Source organism: Prionailurus viverrinus, chromosome B4 (genome assembly GCF_022837055.1).
Source record: "Prionailurus viverrinus isolate Anna chromosome B4, UM_Priviv_1.0, whole genome shotgun sequence".
Taxonomy (NCBI): domain Eukaryota; kingdom Metazoa; phylum Chordata; class Mammalia; order Carnivora; family Felidae; genus Prionailurus; species Prionailurus viverrinus.
In genome coordinates, this window is record NC_062567.1 from 10381452 (window position 1) to 10404787 (window position 23336).

Sequence of the window (23336 nt, forward strand, 5' to 3'; positions counted from 1 at the left end):
CAAACTTCGTTTCTGGGAAAGACATCAAATTCCAAAAAATTAAAGTAACATACATGGTAAGATATTTAAAAATCCCATGACAAAGGAAGTAAGAATTATAAAAAGACTTAACGCAAGGCCTGGGGCTCGTGGTTTAGTTGGCTTGGACTATGCAGCCAGGCTCCATGTCCTTAGATGGCGCTCTCAGTCAGTCTGAGGAATTCCTGTTCTCCTAGGCTGTGTGTAAGATTATTAAAAGCCCAGGAAATATAGTGAGATAGGACTGAATTCCCTAGGAGGATATGAAAATAAATACAGCCCTAATAGTAGGAAAGTATTTCCAAAGTAAATAGTTTTCGACATAAAGCTCACAAATTGATTTGTGAAATATGGGAGTTATTTTTAATAATGTGTTAATCACTGTACTCAAGTGTGATGGTCAATTTTGCGTGCCAACTCGACTGGGCCACAGGGCACCCAGATTGAACATTATTTCTGGGTTTGTCCATGAGAGTGTTTCCAGAAGAGAGTGGCATTTGGGTCAGTGGGCTCAGCAGGCTGCCCTCCCCAGGGCAGGGGACCTCGTCCAATCCGCTGAGGGCACTGAGGTCCTGGCAGAACAGAAGAAAAGGGGAAGGGAGGTTTCACTCCCTTTCTCTCTCTGCCTGACTTCTGAGCTGGGACATCAGTCTTCTCCTGCTCTCAGACTAGGAGTCACATCATCCATCGGCTCCCCCTGGTCATCAGGCCTTCAAAACCCAAGTTTCTCACACCACTGGCTCTCCTGGGTCTCCAGGTTGCAGACAGCAGATGGGGGAACTTCTCAGCTTCCACAACTGTGTGAGCTAATTCCTCATAAGTCTGTCTGTCTGCCTGTCTGCCAATCAGTCAACCAATCAGATCTTCCACTAAATCTTTGGTATTTCCTCTTGGCTCTGTTTCTCCAAAAACCCTTGATACATCAAGCATGGTTCACATCCTGTTTCAAGAGCTTGAAGGTTTCAAAATAATTAGGCATACTAAACCTGTAATCACACTTTAAGAGGTTTTAGACAATTTAATTAGTTTATATTTACAATACATGCTTAAATGTCCAATGGGGCACCTGGGTGGCCCAAGCCCCAATCACTCGGGTGATCAAGCCCCGAGTCACGCTCTGCACTGACAGCATGGAGCCTGCTTGGGGTTCTCTCTCTCTCCCCTTCTCTGCCCCTCCCAAAATAATGCTCTCTCTTAAAATAAATAAATAAACAAATGAAAAGTTTAAAAAAAAAAAAATCGAGTCACAAAGCCACTAAGCAGGGCCAGAGTGGGGATGGTGGCCAAGCGAAGGCAGGAGGTGGGAGACATATGGGGGGGCTATGAAAATAAGTAGGTACATGGAGAAGGCTTTCACTGCTAGAGAAAGAAGCAACAAGTATGGAAATGGAAAAGCCAGCATGTACTACTGGGTTACATTTGAGACTATCAATGTGAACTCGTAATTTTTGATCACCATAGATGTAAAAATAAAATCAATACAAATGTGTAAATACACATTCACACTGACACACACAAATATGTGCCCTAACCCTTAGAGGCCTGGGAACACCACCACTCAGCAGCAATCAACATCGTCTCGATAAATAACCAAGCGTCCTTTTTCCCAGACTCTGGTTGACGATTACCATCTTGCTAGGAGACCTAGGAACAAGTAGGAAGACATTCAAAACATCTCAACTGATAATCAGACTGCATCTTCTCAAGAGAAGAAACAAAAAAAAGTGAGAAACTGTAAATGTGAGGCTACCTCAGAAAGATGTTATTTACCCAAGACCTTAGAGAGAAAACACTTCATTTCTCCTTATACCAGTAAATGTAAGCCTGGTAGTTGTATTCCAATACTTTTTAGCTGCAATTAGCATTTTAAACGTTCTCAAACACTTTAATTGCCCTCTGCTTTTTTCACATCTATTACTATTTACTCGAAGAAACAAGCAAGCGTAGAGTGGTTCGATGAAATGGAGTTAATGGCCTCAAAACTGCCCCCTTGGGAAACTGCCTGGTTATTCCAAGAATGCAGCCGTAGCTCCAGTCGTGTTTGTAACCCATCTTCTGCACTGCCCTTTAGAACTCATGGTTTACCCCTGGATGTAGAAAATCTTCACTGCCCTGAGTACATTTCATTTTCAAATAGAGTCTAATACAGCTGGGTAATCAAACTGAGTAATAACTCGGGGCTGGAAAAAAAAAAAAGGCACAGAGAGACTGGAATCTCCAAACTATTTTAACTAATAGTGCAGTATAATCAAGCGTACAGTTTCCCGAAGTCACTTTTGGAGGGTAACATTAACCTAGATAAATAAGCGGAATAATTTCATGGTCACATCTCAGATAGGTTATATGTACTAGCTCATGGCATTAAAAACTGGCCCTTGCCAAAATACACCTCCCACTGTTCTACCAGGCTACTTAGAATTCAGAATACTTTGACCTGACGGACAGCGAGCTGCTGCTAAAATACCACATATTTTATACAAAAAGTAGCATGATCCCTTACCATGAATTTGTTTGACACAACGAATTGTCAGCCTGACTGAAGCAAGACAGAGGACATAACTGATGGGGGCGGCGGGGGGCGGGGGGGGGGTGTCAAAGAGGACAGTCACCAAAGGAAGACCTAAAACCACCTTCTACTGAAGGTGAACACAGCAACCCCCCCTTCGGTTCCAGATATCCACCTCCAACAGATCAGACAAACACAGCTGCGTGGTCCAAGCGCGTGGTGATTTTTATTAAGAATAACTTTGGTTCTAAGAATTCCACCCTCAGTTCTGTAATACTTTCCATTAAAAACAATTATACAAGAGCAAATACAAAAAATATTAAATTATGAAAACAAATCCATTAAGGCTCCCTTTATATATATTATATACACTCAAACAAGTCAAGATTTCTCAGAGTAGAAGAATAAAGTCAACTGTTGCAGCTTAGAAAGCAACACTCCTTTACTACCAGGAGACTATAAAACACTGAACTATTTTAAGAAAACCACAGAGTGGAAAAATGGAGCCATTTCTGTCAAAAAGTGGCTCAAAGCACAAAACTGCCCGGATGTTCAGGAGTCCTAGGGGTTTGGGCCGCACAGTATTAACGTGTGGAGGGGAGACTGGCACCCTTTTAAACTCGGGCTTGTGAGCTGAGCTGAGCTGACGGCTTCAGGGAGCTTCTCGACCTGTACATCCCACTGTTTGGTCGTAAGACATCACCTCACGCTATTTACAAGTCTTCTGGCCAGACCGTGTACTACTCGCTACACGTAACTGTGCAGACTGGTGAGTGAGACTGGGAGGGAGATGCTTTTGTCCTTTTTCTTGCCAGTGAAGAACGAATTCTAGGTAAGTTCTAGGAACAGAATCGGTCCTTCTGAAGGAGTCTGTCAGGGACCCTTGAGAATTCTATCGAGTGGCAGAATTACTTCAGAGACGCAGGACTTAAGATCCAGCATCCAGTTAGGTGAAAGGCTATGAGCTAGTCCTGAATCTTCATCCTGCAAATCTCATCATTAGTCCATATATACAAAGACAGCACTCCAGTCAGCGTGCAATCAGAAATGTACCTTCAAGAGGATCACGTGACATACCTTCTTCTCTCAAAAAGGAGGAGGATGGAAAAAAAAAGTTACCATTCCATCCTTCAAAAGTAGACTATTACAGAGCAACATTTCATCTTCAGCATCTCATGTTTCGTTCAAATAATACCCACTGGTGAGAAATCACCCACTGAGGGTGTGGTCGACATGTCCTCTAACTGGCAGTATGTGCTGTCTCTGTGTTTACCTTCATCTTGTTCACATGAGGACTGAGTATGAGCCTGTCAACTATGAAAACTAAAGCATTCCCACAGAAAGCTGATTTCTACTATGCTTATTAGGATTAAAAGCTCAGGATCCAGTTTTCTATGAGCCTTTAAAGGAGAGGACTCTGCAATGTAGAAATTACTGGCTGAATCGCCTGGATGGAGAACATACTGAATCCACATGAATTCTTCCAGACCACCCCCAGTAAAATGTACCAGCGGTAATAAAACGTACTTTGCGTAAGGATTTCGCTGTTGTCCGCCTGGGACTCACTTACGATAGCAAGCTAGCTGGTGTGCGGAAGCTGGGCGGCCTCTCCCTTCACCTCAGCGTTTCCTGAGGTGCATACAGTGGTCATCACCGCTGACAGAGCAGCGAAAGAGTCTTTCTTCACCGGGGGGGGGGGGGGGAGGGGGGGGAAACAAGGCAAAGCAGTATGTGATCCTTGATCCGAAATTTCCAAAACTGGGAATTCTAATGATATCCAAAATGTACAGATGCTATCAACCTTCCACCTAGGCCTCCTGGAGACCGATCTACGTTTGTTTCACATTAGAATACCCAGACAAGTCCTCCTTGCCTGGCTCCCGATGGGAGCTTCCCCCACACTGTTCTCAAAGATTTGGACCCTCTACGTTTGACACTGAAGTTGGGTTATATGGAACTAGTTTTTATACTCCAAAGGAGCGGAAGGATTGTTTCATATAAAGGGACTAGGCTCGGCAAGAAATTCAAACACAAAACAAAACAAGATCCTAATAGTTATCAAAGCAAGAATTGGATTTATACAATGTGCCTTCTCTGAACTGGACTGTCACTATGGAGCATTCTAGTATCAGAGAACCAAAAGCAATTAAAATAAGATCAAGACGGACCTTTATGTGTTTTTTGTTTCCGTATGTTTTACATGTAACTTGTTTGCGTATTTTTAGGTATTTTTGTTTCCATGTTTTTTAACCTTCTCACCCTATTTCTGAATCTTAATGCCAACAAAGGTAACAGCTGTGCTCAACATTAACATCAACATTCTCAGGTGTCAACCTAACACGGGTGACAGTAGGACTACACAAGACAATTCTGGATTCTCAACAGAGAATTTACAAATATAAGATGTAACAGATCAATGCCTTTCTATGTGATCTAAATTATCTAGCAGATACCTAAAGGAAAAAACAAAACACGTTTTGTTTTTTTGTTTTAGATTTTAGAAGGAGAAAGGCTCTCTGCCCCACTAAACCTGGACTGAAAGAAAAACCAAGTAGTGCAATTCTGAAGAATTTATTCCAGTGTCCTCTTTCTTTTTTGCTGTTGTGGTTTTGTTTTTGTTTTTTTTAAGTCTTTGAACACAGGTTCACTTATCCCAACTTAAGTGCTGGTCAACGTCCTTCATTTGGCGAATAGAAATCAACTGTCACAGGTCATTTATCCACCCAGATTGTAGGAAAACCAAAACCAAATCCTTTTTAAAGTAACAATTCTCTGCTGGCTGGGGTTCTCTCCAGGGGCTTCTGCCCTGAGCTTAAGTGCTGCGGAGACACCTGCACACGGCCTCCCCGTGTGGTGTGCTGGGCGTGCGGTCTCTGTGGCCCAGGCCTACGACTCCTGCGCTTGGGCCACTTCTTGGCCTGTTCTCCTGAGATTGCCTTTAACCTTCACAAACTCTGGGGTGTTTTCTTGTTCTTCTTGCAATTTCTGCTTCTCAAGTTCGTGCTAAATGAAATTCAGAAACAGGAAAATTATTTACAAAATGAGAGGCTTTTCGAAACACCACTCCTCTTTCCAAAGTCCCTAACACCTTCATTTCCCAGTGCAGGAAATTCTCTCCCAGTCTCCACCTTAGGTGTATGTATGTACGGACACGTGCAGGCCCTGGGGTCGTCCTGTGAGGGAGCAGCAGCCCCCCCGGGTGGTACTACCAGCAAAACCAAAACCAAAAACCCAAAAATCAAGGCTACGGAAACAGGATCCCGAGACCAATGTGCAGTTGGTTGGTGAGGCTGAATCTCACTCAATTGCTTGAGTTCCCCAGTGCTCTGCTGTGAGTTCAGTGATATTCCCCAGTTTGGGCTTTGCCTCCTGAATCCTTGTCTTTACTTCATTTGAATGTATTTTATGTAGCCCATTAGCTGACATTCTGTCTCACAGTTTCCTTTTGTGAAATCAGCATTTACATCTGACATGTCTGGCAAATTTTGCTTGTTCCAACATTCTTATTTCTCAGGACAGAAGAGATAACTTTTGAGAGGAGTCAACCAGAGAAAGTCATATACTGCATGATCTCCCTTATTTGTGCAATCTAGAGAAACCAAAACTGTAAACGCAGAGAGTAAAATGGCGGCTAGCAGGGGCTGGGGAAACGGGAGAGATGTTGGTTAAGGGTAGGAACTTGCAACCAGTAGAGAAGTAATACACAGCACAGCACAGTAATTACAGCCACCAAAACTACACTATGAACATAAACAAACAAAAGTACACTATGAACAGAAACATGCTAAGTGGGGCGCCTGGGTGGCGCAGTCGGTTAAGCGTCCGACTTCAGCCAGGTCACGATCTCGCGGTCCGTGAGTTCGGGCCCCGCGTCGGGCTCTGGGCTGATGGCTCAGAGCCTGGAGCCTGTTTCCGATTCTGTGTCTCCCTCTCTCTCTGCCCCTCCCCCGTTCATGCTCTGTCTCTCTCTGTCCCAAAAATAAATAAACGTTGAGAAACATGCTAAGTGACTAGACCTTTAGTTCCCAACGCCGAAATGATAATTACGTGATGTGACAGGCGCTAGCTAACACTTCAGTGGCAAACACACCGCAATATAAAAGCACCAAGTCAGCACGCAGTACACCTTAAACTCACATGATACTGAATGTCAGATGGATCTGAATAAAGGAAAAAGACAACTTTCATCTCACTCTCACCTGCTCCAGCTTCTGCTGCCGTTTTAATAGTTCTATTTCCAAGTCAGATTTCTTCTTTTGTGCTTCTTCTTCTTTCTGCTTTATTACTTGATCTCGTTTTCTCTTTTCCATCACCTTTTGCAGTTCTGGCTTATTCTGAGGGGCAAGACCCCTGCATAAATAAGTAAATAAATAACAAAATTAGAAAGTCTTAATCTTAAAAACAAAAACAAAAGAAAGTTTTAATCTAATGGGCACATCCTTCATCAACAGAAATTTATGGCGTCAGCCACAGAAAAGGGGTCTACTGAATTGGCAGCATCACTATGATGCCTACTAGCAGCTAGCAGCACGGGTCGTGTCAGAAATTCACGAGCATGGAAGAAAGACAAGAACAACTTCCAAGAGTACGCAAAATGCATTCATTCAATAAAAATGGACTGAGCACCTACTGTGTGCCAGATACTAGGCTATGTAAAGGGTAGTGAGGATGGTTTGGAGGGGGGAAGGTCGGAATAGCGGGCTCATTCAATGGGTATTATGATCGCTTATGATGCTGATGGAGACGGAGAAGATGGAGATGAAGATGGTGGAGAAGACAGTGATGGAGAAGATGGAGATGACAGAGAAGAGGAGGACAGGGATGACACAAGATGAGGAAGGTGGAGATGGAGAACACAGAGATGGAGATGATGGGGATGGAGATAACAGAGGAGAACAGAGATGATGGAGATAGATAGAGATGGTGAGGATGGAGATACCCAGAATATGAGGTGCCTGCACCTGAAGTTTTAGGGAAACCTTCCCAAGATGGAGCCCCCGATCCCACATACTAAATATAGCCTTGAATCGAGTGCCTGCGTGGCTCAGTTGGTTACGCATCCGACCCTTGGTTTCACCTCAGGTCACGATCTCATGGTTCGTGAGATTGAGCCCTCTGTCGGGCTCTGTGCTGACAGCACAGAGTCTGCTTGGGATTCTCTCTCCCTCTCTCTCTCTGTCACTAACCTGCTCTTTCTCTCTCTCAAAATAAATACTAAATACACACACACACACACACACACACACACACACACACACACAAACACATACATATTGCCTAGAGTTAGGCTAGCACAGAAATGTAAACAGCAAAATGGCCCTGGACTCCTCTTCCAAAATTCTCAAATTTGTCATAGGGCTCTTGTATACCAGAAGGCACGTCTAAGATTTCATCACTGCTGGGGGGGGCAGAGAATTCTGATCCCTTGACTCCTAGTGCTCCATACAGTGGAACTGCTTCAGATGTGTAGTTTACTACTGATGATGCACGGAAATCAGACTTCAGGGAAATTTTACTTTTCTAAGAGATAAATCAGGCTGCCTTCTTTGCAGATGGGGAGAAACAAAAGCAAAACTTAGACCATTCCCTAGCAACCCTGCACCCAAAATGTTTGGGGTAAGTCAAGGACATTTCCTTAGGTGGAACTTCTATGTTTAACTGTCAGCTAGGACATTGCTGGTTTCTATTTTTCTACCATTTCCTTAAGATTTCTTCAGTCCAGGCTTTCCACGGTGCTGGCTCAGTCAGCCTATCTCCTCCTGTCTTCCTTCTCTCTTTAGCAAGTCTCCACTAGCTCTCAAGTAATCTCAACTTGATACTAACATTTACTAAGAGCATTTAAAATAAAAATGAAACAAACCACAGAACAGGAAGAACATCATCAATTTCAGGCAGCACAGGGTGGAAGTGATGGTGGGCGTATTCACTCTCACGCACCCACACACATGCACACTTGACCTGTCAGTGACCCAGGCTTTTCTGGGCAGCAGGAAGGGCCCTACTGAATCAACTCAGGACTGAGATGGGCCCATGCACCTTCCCACGCACCTTCTGGTCCTGCTGATGGTGACTGCTAGTCTGTAATTCAGGAATGTCTACCTTGGTGGTGGTTCTCTAAACTATTTCAATCAACCAATGTGTCTCAGCATCTGGGAGTCATCTGAGTAACTGTTAAATCAAATAACAATTTCCCGAGTGTGGGCTCTGGCTGCAAGAAACTCGTCAACACACTCCTCTCAATGTCTTTCAAGTTCACACTATTTCATCTGTAAACAAATCCTCAATTTCACACTTCTTCATTTATCTAACTATAATTTTTTAAGATTCTGGCATCTCCCCTATCTCCATTTTTTTAATCACAAATGTTTCAAAGTTGTTTACAGAGTAAAGATCAGTATATGCCATCACTACAGATAAAGGATGCATAGTCAAAATAACATGTATCCTCACTTTCCCAATTTTCATTAGCAGAACTTTTAGTAAAAAAGAATGAAAAACATTAAATTCAGCCAAAAAAAAAAAAAAAAAAAGAAGAAACAAAAGAAAGGAGATGAGTTACTTCTGTGATTTAATTAGTGTGTTTTGCAGTTACTAAGATCTTATGATGGGGGCACCTGGGTGCTCAGTCGGTTGAGCGTCCGACTGTTGGTTTCAGCGCAGGTCATGGTCTCACGGTTTCATGGATTTGAGCCCCTCATCAGTCTCCTTGCTGACAGTGCGGAGCCTGCTTGGGGTTCTCTCTCTCCCTCTCTCTCTCTCTGCCCCTACCCGACTCACGCTATTTCTGTCTCTCTCAAAATAAATAAATTTAAAAATAAAGATTAAAAAAAAAAAAAAGATCTTACGGTGTCGACAGAAGTATCGAGGAACTATTCTGGAAGTTAAATATGAAATGTAATAAAAACTACTTATGGTACTTTGCTCACAATAAATGTAAGTGGCACCTGAGCATAAGAAAATTTGTTTGTAAATAATCTGAGTAAAGACCCACTCAGTTCCATGACTATTAAAAAGCTTCAGTAGGATACCACAGACAGAATTAAGGGACTTACATTTTAGGATTAAGAATTTAGCTATCTACATAATTTAAATTTCAAAACTTTTCCTTTCCCTTTATTTCACTGGCAAAACTAACCTCAATGGTTATTAAATTCTTCTGGATTATGCAAAGGATGCTCAACAACTTTGATGTATGAACACTAAGCTGGCATTCTGCTGCAGCCTATGAATGGGTTTAACTAACATCCAGTATTCATTTTCTAGTCAAAGACTTTACACAATGGAGACAGTAAGATAAAATATTTAGCCACAGAAAGCTCAGGGAAATGGTGCTTATCTGATAAATGTTCTGCACTTACAGCAGTCAAAAAGTCATGCAAATTTAGTTAATATTTTATCACAGAAGATCACTTCACTTTCTGTGCTGAATGGAAAGTCAAGCACTGCCCATATGATTCTGAGTTGAAAACTGGATCAGCCTGTAGACGGTGCCCAGAGACAAAAACAAGCCACTCCAAATCTCATGGACTACAGTGTCATTCTTTGCATGCTAACAGCTGATTTCTCTTTAATCACTTCTGACAGATACAATTAACAAGCACTTTCAATTCCTCTATGATTGACAGGTGCTTAAGTCCTGATGGCTTTGAACCACTCAACACCAACAGTTATTTCTGGGTCTAGTTCCTGTGACTATAATGTGACAGAGGGCACCCAAGACAGTTTTTTAAATTCGTATGTGCTCTTTGCAAAAACAAAACAAACAAAAAAGGTAGGTAACATATACACCCATATATGTAAAAGTAAAAGCACACCTAAACTCCCTGTTACACAAATCTTGGGAGCACCACATACACTGTATTCCATGTGGTTAGAATTGTACAGAGTAGAGTCCTTGCCCCACGGACCCTTTCCCATTCTTACACCCGCAGATAACTAACACTTTGGTCTGTCCTCTTCCATACTTTCTATGGCCTCCTCCTCATTCTTCTGAACATCTGCCTAAGATGTCATGGTACAGAAGTGCCATCATTTCCCCACTCCCCTGACAAACATTTAGGTTGTTTCCAATTGCTCCCTATTAAAAGCAATGCAGCAATGAACTTCCTTATACATGTATACCTGCCCTTTTATAGAACTATTTCTGTTGGCTAGATGCAAAAAAGTGCAACTGCTGGCTGACCAGCACATTTTACGTTTCAGTGGATATTTCCAAACTGCCCTCCGAGAGAGGCTCCAACAATTTATCTTTCTACCACTCGCGATGAAATGTACAGACAACTTTTGAAGGTACATTTCACATTTCACATAAACCACTGAATACATCAAGGGGCAGACTGGAAGGGTCTATATTCATTCACTCCACCCCCACCCCAGACACATAAAACCCATAAAGGTGAAATTCCCTCTCTCCTCACATGGGAGAGCACGGAGCCAGAGGTGAGGGCTGGCTCAAACCCTAACGGAACAGCTCCCCTCCCCACCCAGCCAAATATCTCCTGGCCTAATTTTTTTCTTAGGGTGGAAGGGGAGGGTTGCATTTGGATTTCAAGTCCTTGATCTTTAAATCTTGGAATCTTCTGGTTTGACCTGTCTTTATCTACATTTTTGGCTTGAGTCATTTCTACCTGCATGGATTCTAAATGCAAATACTCCTAACTCAACTTCCCATATTTTTTGCCACGTGGTACAGCAACAAGTATCTACTGAGGAACTATCTGTCCAGCAGAGCATATAAAATGAACAACTAAAATCACAGGAAACGAAATTGCTGACTGGAAGGTACAAGCCAAAGAACCAATTTTAGAGATGTGTTTAGGTGATTGGATATTCTGTATCTGTGGCCAAAAGTACTTTGTAGAGAAGATAGAATCTCTCTAAGTTATATAAGAAATATCCCTATATTTTTAAGACCTCTCAAACACTTTTTTTTTTTTTTTTTACATTTTTATGTTTGAGAGAGAGAGCCGGAGTGGGGGGGGGGGGGGGCAAAGAGAGGCGAGCAGGGATGGGGGGACAGAGGATCTGAAGCGGGCTCTGCGCTTCAATCCCTACATTTTACAGCATCAAGACTGCTGTGGGGCTCAAACTCATGAACCGTGAGATCATGACCTGACTGAAGTCAGATGCTCAATCGACTGAGCCACCCAGGTGTCCCGAACACTCATCTTTCAACTACAAAAAGTAATTTCTCTTGAAATCTGCCAACTACAGGGGCGCCTGGGTGGCGCAGTCGGTTAAGCGTCCGACTTCAGCCAGGTCACGATCTCGCGGTCCGTGAGTTCGAGCCCCGCGTCAGGCTCTGGGCTGATGGCTCAGAGCCTGGAGCCTGTTTCCGATTCTGTGTCTCCCTCTCTCTCTGCCCCTCCCCCGTTCATGCTCTGTCTCTCTCTGTCCCAAAAATAAAATAAAAACGTTGAAAAAAAAAATTTGAAATCTGCCAACTACAAAAAATAATGCCTCTTGAAATCTGCCCTTTAAGCCACTGAGAAGCTGACCAAAGAACCTGAGAAGCTGACCAAAGGTCTTCATAATCAGACCTAATGGCAGACTGTAACCAGATCAAAATTTAAAAACTCTTAATCTAAAACTGATCTAGGTCCAAAAGACGGTAAGTAGAGGAGAATTATATCCTTGACAGGGTGTAGGTTTCAGAGTATTTACGAGTATCTACGAGTATTTGTTTTCCTAAACAGTGAATCTGCTTTTATCTTATGATCTCTAAAATGTAACCTGAAAAACTCTGTGAACCAAATGCTCCCGGGTTTTGAGCCAAATTTATGCCTAAGTAGAGCAAAGGTACAGGGCTCCATGGAATGCTTGCTTTGCGTTGATCTCATTTCTGTCTCCCTTTCTTTTCTCCACTTTTTTTTCTGAGTGATACTATTACTCTATTTGGTTTATCTGTATGAATTGCTTTTTATTCTATGTTTATTCTCTGGGTTTTCTTGTATTTATATGTCAAATTAGGGTAACCCCAAGATAACACACACTGGGTTACTGGAAAGATCACTGGTTAAGATAAAATATGGGAAGGTCCTTTACAAATTGTAGAAAAGGAAGCAGACTTTCATTATGATTCAAGCCAAAAACCAAGTACAATTATCCTTTAACCAAATATATATATTATCCATCTGAAACTTCCTATCATTTGGCACAAAAATTTCTTGATTTTCTAAATTTAGAAATTTTATTTCTAAATAAAAACCCCAGAGTCTCTAGTAAGTATATATGATAGAAGATGAATCAGAGAAGAAACTGCTTGAGACATTTTCACTCCACAAACCAACTGTATTTCTAATGTGAGGACCCCACCAAACTAAGATCTTATCCTCAAAAACCTGAAAACATAGGATGAGATACATGCATTGGATTTTGAAACCCACCTTCCTGCCTTTTCGGTTTCTTTTCCCCCTCTTGATATACTTCAAAAGCCAGGCCATAGCCCTTCAGAGAAAAGGGGGAAGAAGCAATGGGAATTTTCAGAAGATGCTACATGGGAGGTGGAACATGGATGGGACTAACTGAACATTTATTTTTTAAATTTATTTATTTTTAATGTTTGTTTATTTTTGAGAGAGAGAGAGAGAGAGAGAGAGAGAGTGAGAGAGAGAAAGAGAGAGAGAGTGGGGGAGGAGGAGAGAGGGAGAGAGACACAGAATCCAAAGCAGGTTCCAGGCTCTGAGCTGTCAGCACAGGGCTCAACTCAGGACTGAAACTCATGAACCACGAGCTAGATCGTGACCTGAACCGAAATTGGACGTTCACCCAACTGAGCCACCCAGGCGCCCCGAATTGAGCATTTGTTATACCCCAGTCATTTTAACAGGTATTCACACATGTTATTATTTAAAATTTTTTTTAAGTAGGCTCCATGCCAAGCATGGAGCCCATCGTGGGGCTTCAACTCACGATCCTAAGATCAAGACCTGAGCTAAGATCAAGAGTCGGACATTCAACCAACTGAGTCACCCAGGAGCCCCTATTTATTTTGTTTTTATTAAATGTTTTTATTTACTTTTGAGAGAGAGAGAGAGAGAGAGAGCGAGCGCGAGCATGATCAGTGGAAGGGCAGAGAGAAAGAGAGACACAGGATCCAAAGCAGGCTCCAGGCTCTGAGCTGTGAGCACAGAGCTGGACACAGGGCTCAAACTCACAAACCATGCGATCAAGACCTGAGCTGAAGTGGGACACTCAACCAACTGAACCGCCCAGGTGCCCCATCCCCTATTTATTTTTTGTAAGAAGGATATTTTTATCCCCCATTTCACAGATGAAGAAACGTGTATCAGGAAGAGGGACCTTGTCCAAGGTCATAAAGGTAGGTCAAGTTAAATGGCAAACCAGGATTTAGATGATTTCCCTCTAACCTCAGAGCAACATCCTCTCTACACCATGGTACTTGAGGGAACACCAGCATTCTCCCAAATTACTTGAGCTGGGCCTGGCTAAAGAGTCAGCTGTATAAACAAGGAAAAGAAATCATGGGCCAGAGAAAGTCAGACAGAAGGAGGGTCTATTTTCACAGAAAATGCCTATTCTAGAAAATCTGGAACCAGATTCGATTGTACAAACCTAAACGTTTTAGATATAACCCAGGGTACTAAGTACATTTTTGTGGAATAATTTGTAGGCTATAATTCAGAGAACAAGTCTGCCAATTTTGGTTTTACCTTTGCCTCTCTTCTGACTTGGAGCCTTTCATAGATACAATAGAAGAACAAAACCAAACCAAATAAAACAAAAACAGCTTGGGCCAGAATGTCTCTTACTAGAGATCAACCAAGTCCCCTCCTCCCACTTTACAGATAAGGCAACTGAGGACCAAGAGGTAAAAGATGATCAGAAAACCACTCAGTGGCAACGGCTACTCTTTTGGAGTACATTAAACTTTCGATCTTTGTACCAAAATGCAGGCATCATTTCCCAGGTAAGACTGCCTTCAAACTCTGTGGTCTATTTAGGAACGTACAGCTCTGCTTTGCTTTGGGCATGATATCAATTCTATATATTTTTTCTTTTATGTGACAAAGATGGTTAGAAGCTAAGCACTTATTCAAAAAGGATCAGACGTGCATTCAGTTTAATCAGCATGAATCTAACAGCATACTGGGGCACGTGAATAATGCGTGGCAGGGGTGCACTAGGGAAGGAGAACTGCCGCCAACATCTCTTCACATTTTTTTATTTTTATTTTTAAATTAGGCCTTCCTGATAAAATATGACCCGGCTGCTTAACTTGGTCTGTATATCCTTCAGTTCAATGGGTACCTACTGAGTAAAGAGTGGGGCAATGAATGACCCATAAGGTCCCACAGTTAAGATCAAAAGTTTCATTCTGAAGATCCAAGAAGAGCTCCAAAGGAAGCTTAAAGGCTCTTAAATAAAGTAATTCTGTGTCCTAAGAAATAAAAATAATTTTGTATCCTTGGCTCTCCCAGTCAACCTGCCCTGCCCAGAATCACTTAAAAAGCAAACTATACCAACCCAACATCCAAATTTTCTATAGCACACATGGAGCAAACTGTCTACAAAGAAGATAAAAGGTAAATGTTTTCTCTCTTCCAAAAAAATAATAAATGCCCCAAATGTAAGGGGCAAATTCAGAATTTTAACAAATCTAACAAATAAGGTATTCCTCTTCAACTTAGGATACTCTTTTATCAGTAATCAATCCCCTCGCATCCAAATTCTAAAGCAGGTGTCTATTTTCAAAGAGGACACAGTTCTGCAGAATGCAGAGTCATTCCAGCAGATGATGGGACTTTATGGGGGGGGGAGAGGGGGTGCCCTGGCTCAAGGACACCAGAAGGAACAAGGCAGCCTTAAAAACCATCAGGAAAGGTAAACATCTCTGAAGCTGAAGTCCCCAAAGGAAAATTCTGCTCAAGAAACCACCGTACCTTTTTTGATTCATGAGAAGTTCCCTGTGAAGATCCTGATGGTTGCGGGATGTTTTGACAGGATTGACTAGTTTCTGAGGCCTAATTAGCTCCGGATTGTCATCTTCCACGTAGTCTGGCTCAGCCATGATGTTTCTCGGAATGAGATAGGCGTCCTTGAGGTCAGTGTCCTCAGACGGGCCGTCTGAAAGAGAAAGGTGACACGGTCTCTGGTCTTTCCTGCTGAGGCGTGCCATCCCCCAGGGCCCACTTCACTGCTTCACTGAAAACTCCTATGAAGCTTCGAGAAAGCAGGAAGCAGAGAAAAAGAGACACAACAATGGCCGTGGTTTTCTGGGTGACTAAAGCAAAGGGGACCCACAATCTGACTCTGGTCACTACTGCTCACACTTTAAGTTTCAGGTCACACAGGATGCTTCCTGCCAACATGTCAAAAGACCAACTTAACCCCATAACAAGCACCTGGACACCTGACCGGGATCCTTCATTGCTTCTTTCAGCCCCCTCCCCCCACCCCCACAATGAATGTGCACCAGTAATGGGCAGACCCATGACACCCATCAATGTTGCGAGGCTTCTAGAGCACAGAGCACTGCTTCTGATGTTGCCACTGGCCGGGGTCTCCTCTCACCTTACATGAGCACCCAGCTCACATTGTCCTCCGCTCCCTCCTCAAACGTCACCTTCTCAGTGAGGTCTGACCTCTCCCTACCCTACTTAAACCCAACCCGGCCCCCAGTTCTTCCCTGCTGTCAGTCCTGTGAGTTGGCCTCTTGGTTACTGGCTCTCGAAAGCAAATGCTCCCGAGGGCGAGAATTTTGTCTTACCTACCCCCTCTCCAGCTGCCCTACAACAGTGCCAGAAAAAAAGGAAGTGACAAGAAGGGAAGACAAAGGGAGAATACTTCGCGGCAAGAACGCGTCTGTATAGGTTTTTGGCGGGGAGGGCAGGCAGTCACTGGAGCACAGCGCAACAACTCCATGGAATGCCTGGGCAGAGTCCCACGGCCTTTCTGGGCTCAGACTCCTGATCAGTAAAGCAAAAGGAACAGAGGACGATCCCCAGGGTCCCTTCTCCCCCCCCCCCCCAATGGCCCCTACCCCGTGTTCAATTCTAGTCATTCATTCTATGATTTAAGTGTGTGTCCCCCCATAAGAGATGCTCAGGGCACAGGTCTCCCCCACACACGCCCCTGTAGCTACGCAGGGGCAGTGTGTGGCGCACAGTGGGCAGTCCACGAACATTCATGATATTTAATGAGACAGAAGAACAAACTCAGCGAGGGCAAGAGCTGGGAGGAAGAAGGCTGGCTGGGCATCAGGCTGGAAGCTGATGGGTCCAGCCGGCAGGCACTCCATTGCTGTGGACCCCTAGGCACTTTTGGTGTTGACCTCAATCCTGCTCCCCTGCCCCCAAAACAAATCTGTCCAATATTTCAAGATAATTAACATGCCATTTCATGCTTCCCTGTCCCTGTATGATGACTTTATTTCCCAAACCAAAAATGAGATGCAGAGTCTGACTATGGCACAGTATTTGACACTGGGCCTTCCCTCAAAGTCCAGAGAACATGCTTACTAATTCTCTGGCCAGTTTGACGCCCCTAGACAGAACAGCGACCACAGAACAGGCCAAGGTTGGAGGAAGACCCGCACGTGCATGGGCTCACACCCAAAACGGCCACCTTCCCCCACCTCTCCAGGGACACGGAGAGAACGATCCCCTCCACGCCTCCTGGCCCAGCAGTGGTGCAGATGGACTTCCACCATGACACAGAGGAGCCAGGGGTTTCTGCCTATTCTCCCCACGAGTCAGAATTGCTTCTTTTACAGCTCTAAATCCCCAGGCCCAGCAAAGTGCCTGGCACATGGCAGAAGCTGAATAAATGTTAACTGAATCAAATCTGGTCTAAACTAAAAAAGTGGAGAGGTCTTCCAGGGATAAGCTCCTCGACAGAAGACACGTTCCATCTTTATTTCTGCCCATGACATCAACCCACCGAGCAAGCATGAAGTAAAAGCACGTATATTCACACAAGAGGGTGGGATGAAGGGAGGAGAGAACACACGGTGTTGTTTCCATGGACTCTGGGCACAGGAGTGAAGGGGTAGGCAGTGGAAAAAATAAAGATGTGTTTCCAACTAAAAATTTTAAAACAAAAACAAAAACTGGATCCAGTTGCAGTCAGTCACAAGCAGGAGTTTTGCTCTCAAGGTCATGAAGATGCTTTCCCAGATCCTGAACTATTCCAAACCACTGGTGTGTTCTTCCATACCCAAGGGGAAAAGATGTTCCAAGCAGCAGTCAGCAATCACCCAGGGCCCGGACGTGACCATGTGTGAGCCTAGCAACAACCCAACGAACAGAAGAACTAGAATCTTCACTTTGCAAACAATAAAACGGGGAAACAAAAAGTAACTTGTTCATGCTAATATTATTAGTAATGGGAAGCTCAAACTAAAATGAATGTCTCTGGTCTCAAACCTATTCTCTATACCAAATTTGCTATTTTTATAGCAAAATCTCTTGAAGATTAATGTGAAAATAAGGAGATTAAAAATCCAAAGAATAAAGAAATCAGCTAAAATAGAAAAACTGTGGATGCACTATTTGTTTATATATTTTAGGTTTAACGACATAACTGAGGCTCAGAATTACTGAACACTGAGACGCGCGTAACAACTTACGCCAAATATTCCTTGAACGCTATTGACATGGATCCTTTAAATCAGAATGCCTGCAACCGCAATGACTGGAGAATTACAAACCTTGACCGTGGCAAGTCAGCAAGCCCATCACGGCCAGCCTGGCTTCAATACGCTGCCCCGCACCAAAGTGTGCTCTTTGACTGATAGGTGAAAGGCACCATAAACACCTCTGTGTGGCCCCAGCGGTCTTTCCATTCTCATTAATGAGCAGACAAGAAGGCCTACAGGATCCCATAAAAGGATCTGTTTCTCTGCTCCAAACCATGGATAATCTCCATGACAGTGAATCAAAACAGGTCACAGCCTCCTAAGGTCAGTATCACCTGGGGGAAGGGAAGCCCTGTGGACGTGGGGCAAAGCAAAGAACTCATGCAAAGGCCACAAGGCAGGAGTGTGCCTGGGGGATGTGAGGAGCTGCAAAGAAGCCAGCGGGGCTGGAGGAGTGAGTGCTGGTGAGGACAGAGAGGTGATGCAAGCGGGGAGGGGTCACGTGTCATGGGGAATGTGAGGGCCACTGTAAGGACTCTTGGCCTTTACTCTGGAGACAGCAGAAAAGACATTCAGGATTTCGAGCAGAGAAGTGACCAGATCGGACTCCTATTTTTTTATTTTTTACATCTTGATTTTGTTTTGTTTTTTTCCGTCTATAATTATTTTTTTTATTAAAAAAAAATTTTTTTTTAACGTTTATTCATTTTTGAGACAGAGGGAGACAGAGCATGAACGGGGGAGGGGCAGAGAGAGAGGGAGACACAGAATCGGAGGCAGGCTCCAGGCTCCAAGCCATCAACCCAGAGCCTGACGCGGGGCTCGAACTCACGGACTCACGGACCGCGAGATCTTGACCTGAGCTGAAGTCAGACGCCCAACCAACTGAGCCACCCAGGTGCCCCTATAATTATTTTTTTTAATGTAATTTATTGTCAAATCGGCTAACATACAATGTGTACAGTGTGCTCTTGGTTTAGGGGGTAGATTCCCGTGATTCATCGCTTACATACAACAACACCCAGTGCTCATCCCAACAAGTGCCCTCCTCAATGCCCATCACCCTTTCCCCCCTCTTCCCGCCCCAAATCAACCCTCAGTTTGTTCTCTGTATTTAAGAGTCTCTTATGGTTGTTTTCTTTTTTTTTACAATTATTTATTTTTGAGAGGCAGAGACAGTGTGAGCAGGGGAGGGGCAGAGAGAAAGGGAGACACAGAATCAGAAGCAGGCTCCAGGCTCTGAGCTGTCAGCACAGAGCCCGATGCGGGGCTCAAACCCATGAACCGTGAGATCATGACTTGAGCCGAAGTCAGATGCTTAACTGACTGAGCCACCCAGGCGCCCTAGGAGTCTCACGGTTTTAAAAGACCACTGTAGTTACTGAGTTTAAAACAGCAGCAGCAGGCGGGGAAAAAACTGGGCAGGAACAGTGATACGGGTGACACATGGGTGACACATGGGTTAGACCAGGATGGTTGCAGCACAGGTCAGACGGGTCAGGACAGGTGCTGACTGGAAAGCCTCTGAGGTTTCCTGAAGGACTGGACAAGAGTCACGAAAGGCATGGGAGAAGCTCGGGGGACTCCAAGGTCCCCGGCCTAAGCTACGAAAGGGTCGGCGCCATCATGCAGGGGTGCTGGGAGTGGAGGTGGACATGCAGAGTCTGATGTACCTGCTGGACAGACGTCTAGGTGATGACAGCAAAAAGGCGAAGGCAATCAGTGCTCAAACCCTGGCTGACTCTTTCCTTTGCCTCACTGGTTTGACCTCCATGGTCTCTCACTTGCCACCACCCCCCCGGCCCCGCCTCCCCAGGCCCCCCTCCCTCTGCCCTCCTTTCTCACAATTCCTGCAAGCAAAGGCAAACAAACAGGGTGCTCACTCCCAGTCTCTCCTGGATGTTGGTGCCAGGGTACAAGCACATCTCGGGTCTTGATGCCAAGACAGAGGTAGAGCTTTCAGTGTGCAGAATGGGAAAGGCTTCGGTTCTGATTCTAGGAAACAAGCTCTAGCTTGGAATTTTCTTTGGATTCCTCTCTAGGTTTAGTATCTGGGAAGTGCTGCTTCTCCCAGGGGACCAGGGCAGGAAGGCGGGCCTCAGCCTGTCCCCGCCTGGATTGAAGCAGACCCCCTGCTGCACACGAAGGTGCAGACGCTCCCCTTCAAACCCTTTCTCACTGGTTGGCCCTTCTGCACAACTGGGGCCAGGACAGGAGACACGAGGCCCCTCAGCCTCAGTCAAGTGTGACCTGAGGCCTGCCTGTGGACCAGGCTAAAGGAGTCCTTGTGGCCCCTTATGGAGTAGACCCTGCCGGGGTCTGGGAAAAGGTCACTTAGTGGGGTGAGCCCTGGGGATGAACCAGCAGGGAGCAACCTCTGTTAACCTCTAGTACTCATGGCAGTGGCGGTGGCCACTGAAGGATCTGGCGTCTGCATTCTGGCCACTTCTCAGTGACTTTCCACCCTCGAGCCATGACCAACACATGGAACGTAAATGACCTTCTTCTTCAACTTTCTTCCCTCTGTCAACCATCTTCCTAATCGCTACTAAGTCAATGGCACTGGAAAATGCCCTTCGGATCCTGAAGGAACTCTTTCATTTCACGGATCCTATCCACCAATTAAACTGAAATGGAGGGTGCCTGGGTGGTTCAGTTGGTTAAGCACCGATGCTCAGTTCCAGCTCAGGTCACGATTTCATGGTTTGTGAGGTCAAGCCCCGCATAGGACTTTGTGCTGACAGCGCAGAGCCTGCTTGGGATTCTTTCTCTCCCTCTGTCTCTGCCCCTCCTCTGCTCACTCACTATCAAAATAAATAACTTCAAAAAAAATTTAAACTGAAATGAACACTTACTGCCCCCAAATGTTCACATTTCCCTGCCTTCCTCACCAGCATGCCTTTGCCAGCACCATTCTCTCCAGCAGAGATGCTGATCCTCTTCAAGTACCTACCCCTGAACTGCTGTAAAGCCAAATTTCACTCAGCCTTTCAGATCCAGATAAATGTCAAATCTCCCAAGCTACCTTTCCTAATTCCCCAGTTGCGATTAAACTCCCTGACTTCTCAACCCCAAAGGAATTTTCTCTGTTCCCTTTCCCTAACAGTCACCAATCCCCACCTTCTATTACAGCAATGTGTACAAAATCGTCATCCCTTCACTGCAAAGACCACATCTGGTCTATGTTCACATTCCTCACACTCCCTGGACAGGGTCAATAAATAGTAGTCAAATGAAGTAACTACCAGTAGAGGGAGCCCCTGAGCTGTCCGAAGTCCTAGCAACAAGTTGTGAGTGCAGCGCAGAAAGTGGAGTTGGGAGGTCAGGGCTTCCTCCCTGAGCCATCAGGTAATCCTGAAGCCTGACAGACAAAGAGGATGAGACAGAACTGTCTGGAAGGAAAAGTACTTTGTGCACCGACATTATTACTACATGACACATTCTTCATGAAGAATAACACGAAGATATTTTTGTCATACTCTCCTGATCAAATAAACCGATTTGTATTTTTTTTAATTTCAATTCAATAAAGGAAAACTAGTGTTGGCTCAGTGTAGGAGAAATAAAATTGGCTTGAGATCCTGGATAAAACTTAACTTTCGTGACCCTCTGTTCTCCTGTTAAAGTTCTCTGTTAAAGTTCTCTGTTAAAGTGAGTGTTGTAATAAGAATTGGTTGAAATGTAGATTTATTTAAGTACTCCATAAAATCTCTGGCATGTCTATGGAAATTCAATAAATAGAAGCTATTATTAGATAAAATGTGTGACCAACACCACTAACACAGTTTATTTAGAGGTCTGAGAAACCTTACATACAAAACTCCACCTCTTTAGGCCTTGGTTTCTTTAAAAACATAGGAGTTCAACTAAATGACCCACAGCCCTTCTCACTGGTAACATCCAGTAATTCTAAGACCCATTCATGCTACAAACATTAAGAACCTTCCAAAAAGGGGCACCTGGGTGGCTCAGTGGGTTGGGCATCTGACTTTGGCTCGGTCATGATCTCATGATTCGTGAGTTTAAGCCCGGCTTTGGGCTCTGAGCTGACAGCACGGAGCCTGGAGCCTGCTGCAGATTCTCTGGCTCCCTCTCTTTCTCTGGCCCTTCTCCACTTGCATGCTCTCTCTCAAAAATAAATAAATGACCATTAAAAAAAAAAAAAAACCTTCTGAAAAGTGTAAAAAGGTCTATCCCACCTTCAAGGTGCTACATGGAGCTGTGAATGGCTTAGCCAGAGGGCAGGGTAGAGCAAGACATAGGCCCCAATAGCAAGGTCCTTTTATGCCGCTCAGAGACCAAGGCAGCACTGAAATACCTTAACAAGTTGAGTAATAGAGAACTGCATTTTAGACTGACCCTAATACTAAACACATCTTAGAGATTTGAAAGCAAACCTAAAAACTCTGCCTTGGACCAGGAGGAGACGGTGGCATCATCTGGTACCCAAAGGCATTCGACAAGAACCCAGAAGACCCCCAAGGCCACAAGCCCAAACACGGTGCACTGAAAAATACCACCTGCTGAGAATTCTGCTTTAACTTCTGGAAATCCACAAACAGAAGTCATTATTAAACTCTACTATCCCAGGAGAAAAGAAAATACCAACATTAGAGATGGATTTTGAGTCCTGGCTTTGTTGTCCCGATCAAAAAGGTTCACTCTGGGCCCACTTCATGCCTATTCGCAGGCATTCTGTGTTGACTGCTTTCCAGAGGTAAATAACCATTCCCACAGAAATACGTCACAAGTGGATTAATAAAAAATATTTATTGCATCTGAATTTCCTCCTCACACCGTTTTTGGAGTCAGCAGTTTTATCTGCTATTTCTACATCAGAAAGATAAAATTTAAAACCTAATCCCATGAGATTTAAAAACCACATTTTGAAATTATGATAAATTTCATGTTTACCTTAATATTTAAAATCAAATTCTACCTAGAAGCACTAATAATTGAAGCCTTTTTGAAAACAACACCTGAAACATGGCAATGTATGCAGGTGTACTGTAGGCTACAGGTGTCCTGTGACCAAAGTGAAACAAGTAAACTTCTGAATTGCTACAACTACTTCCAGCAAGTTAGAAGTAATTCCAAAGCACTCTTGAGGAGCAATTGTTTCCCAGGCTGACTCTAAAGAGATTCTAGCAACCCTCTAACAATACTCTGAAAGAGCCCGATCACTTAAGATAGCAGGCAGGCCAGCCCCAGGCC

At 44.1% G+C, this 23336-nt stretch overlaps 1 protein-coding gene across 7 annotated transcripts in view; it reads right to left on the minus strand.

The window, feature by feature from the left end:
* Window positions 1-2726: 2726 nt before the first annotated feature.
* The window catches only part of FAM107B (family with sequence similarity 107 member B), a 234029-nt gene continuing 213419 nt past the window's right edge, over window positions 2727-23336 (minus strand). For all 7 annotated transcript variants that reach the window (XM_047865342.1, XM_047865344.1, XM_047865346.1 and 4 more), the window contains 3 exons: window positions 15427-15610; window positions 6724-6874; window positions 2727-5527 (listed from right to left, as the gene is read on the minus strand). In XM_047865342.1, the coding sequence (XP_047721298.1) occupies window positions 5411-5527; window positions 6724-6874; window positions 15427-15610 (452 nt within the window). In that variant the 3' untranslated portion in view covers window positions 2727-5410. The remainder of the gene's footprint in view (window positions 5528-6723; window positions 6875-15426; window positions 15611-23336) is intronic.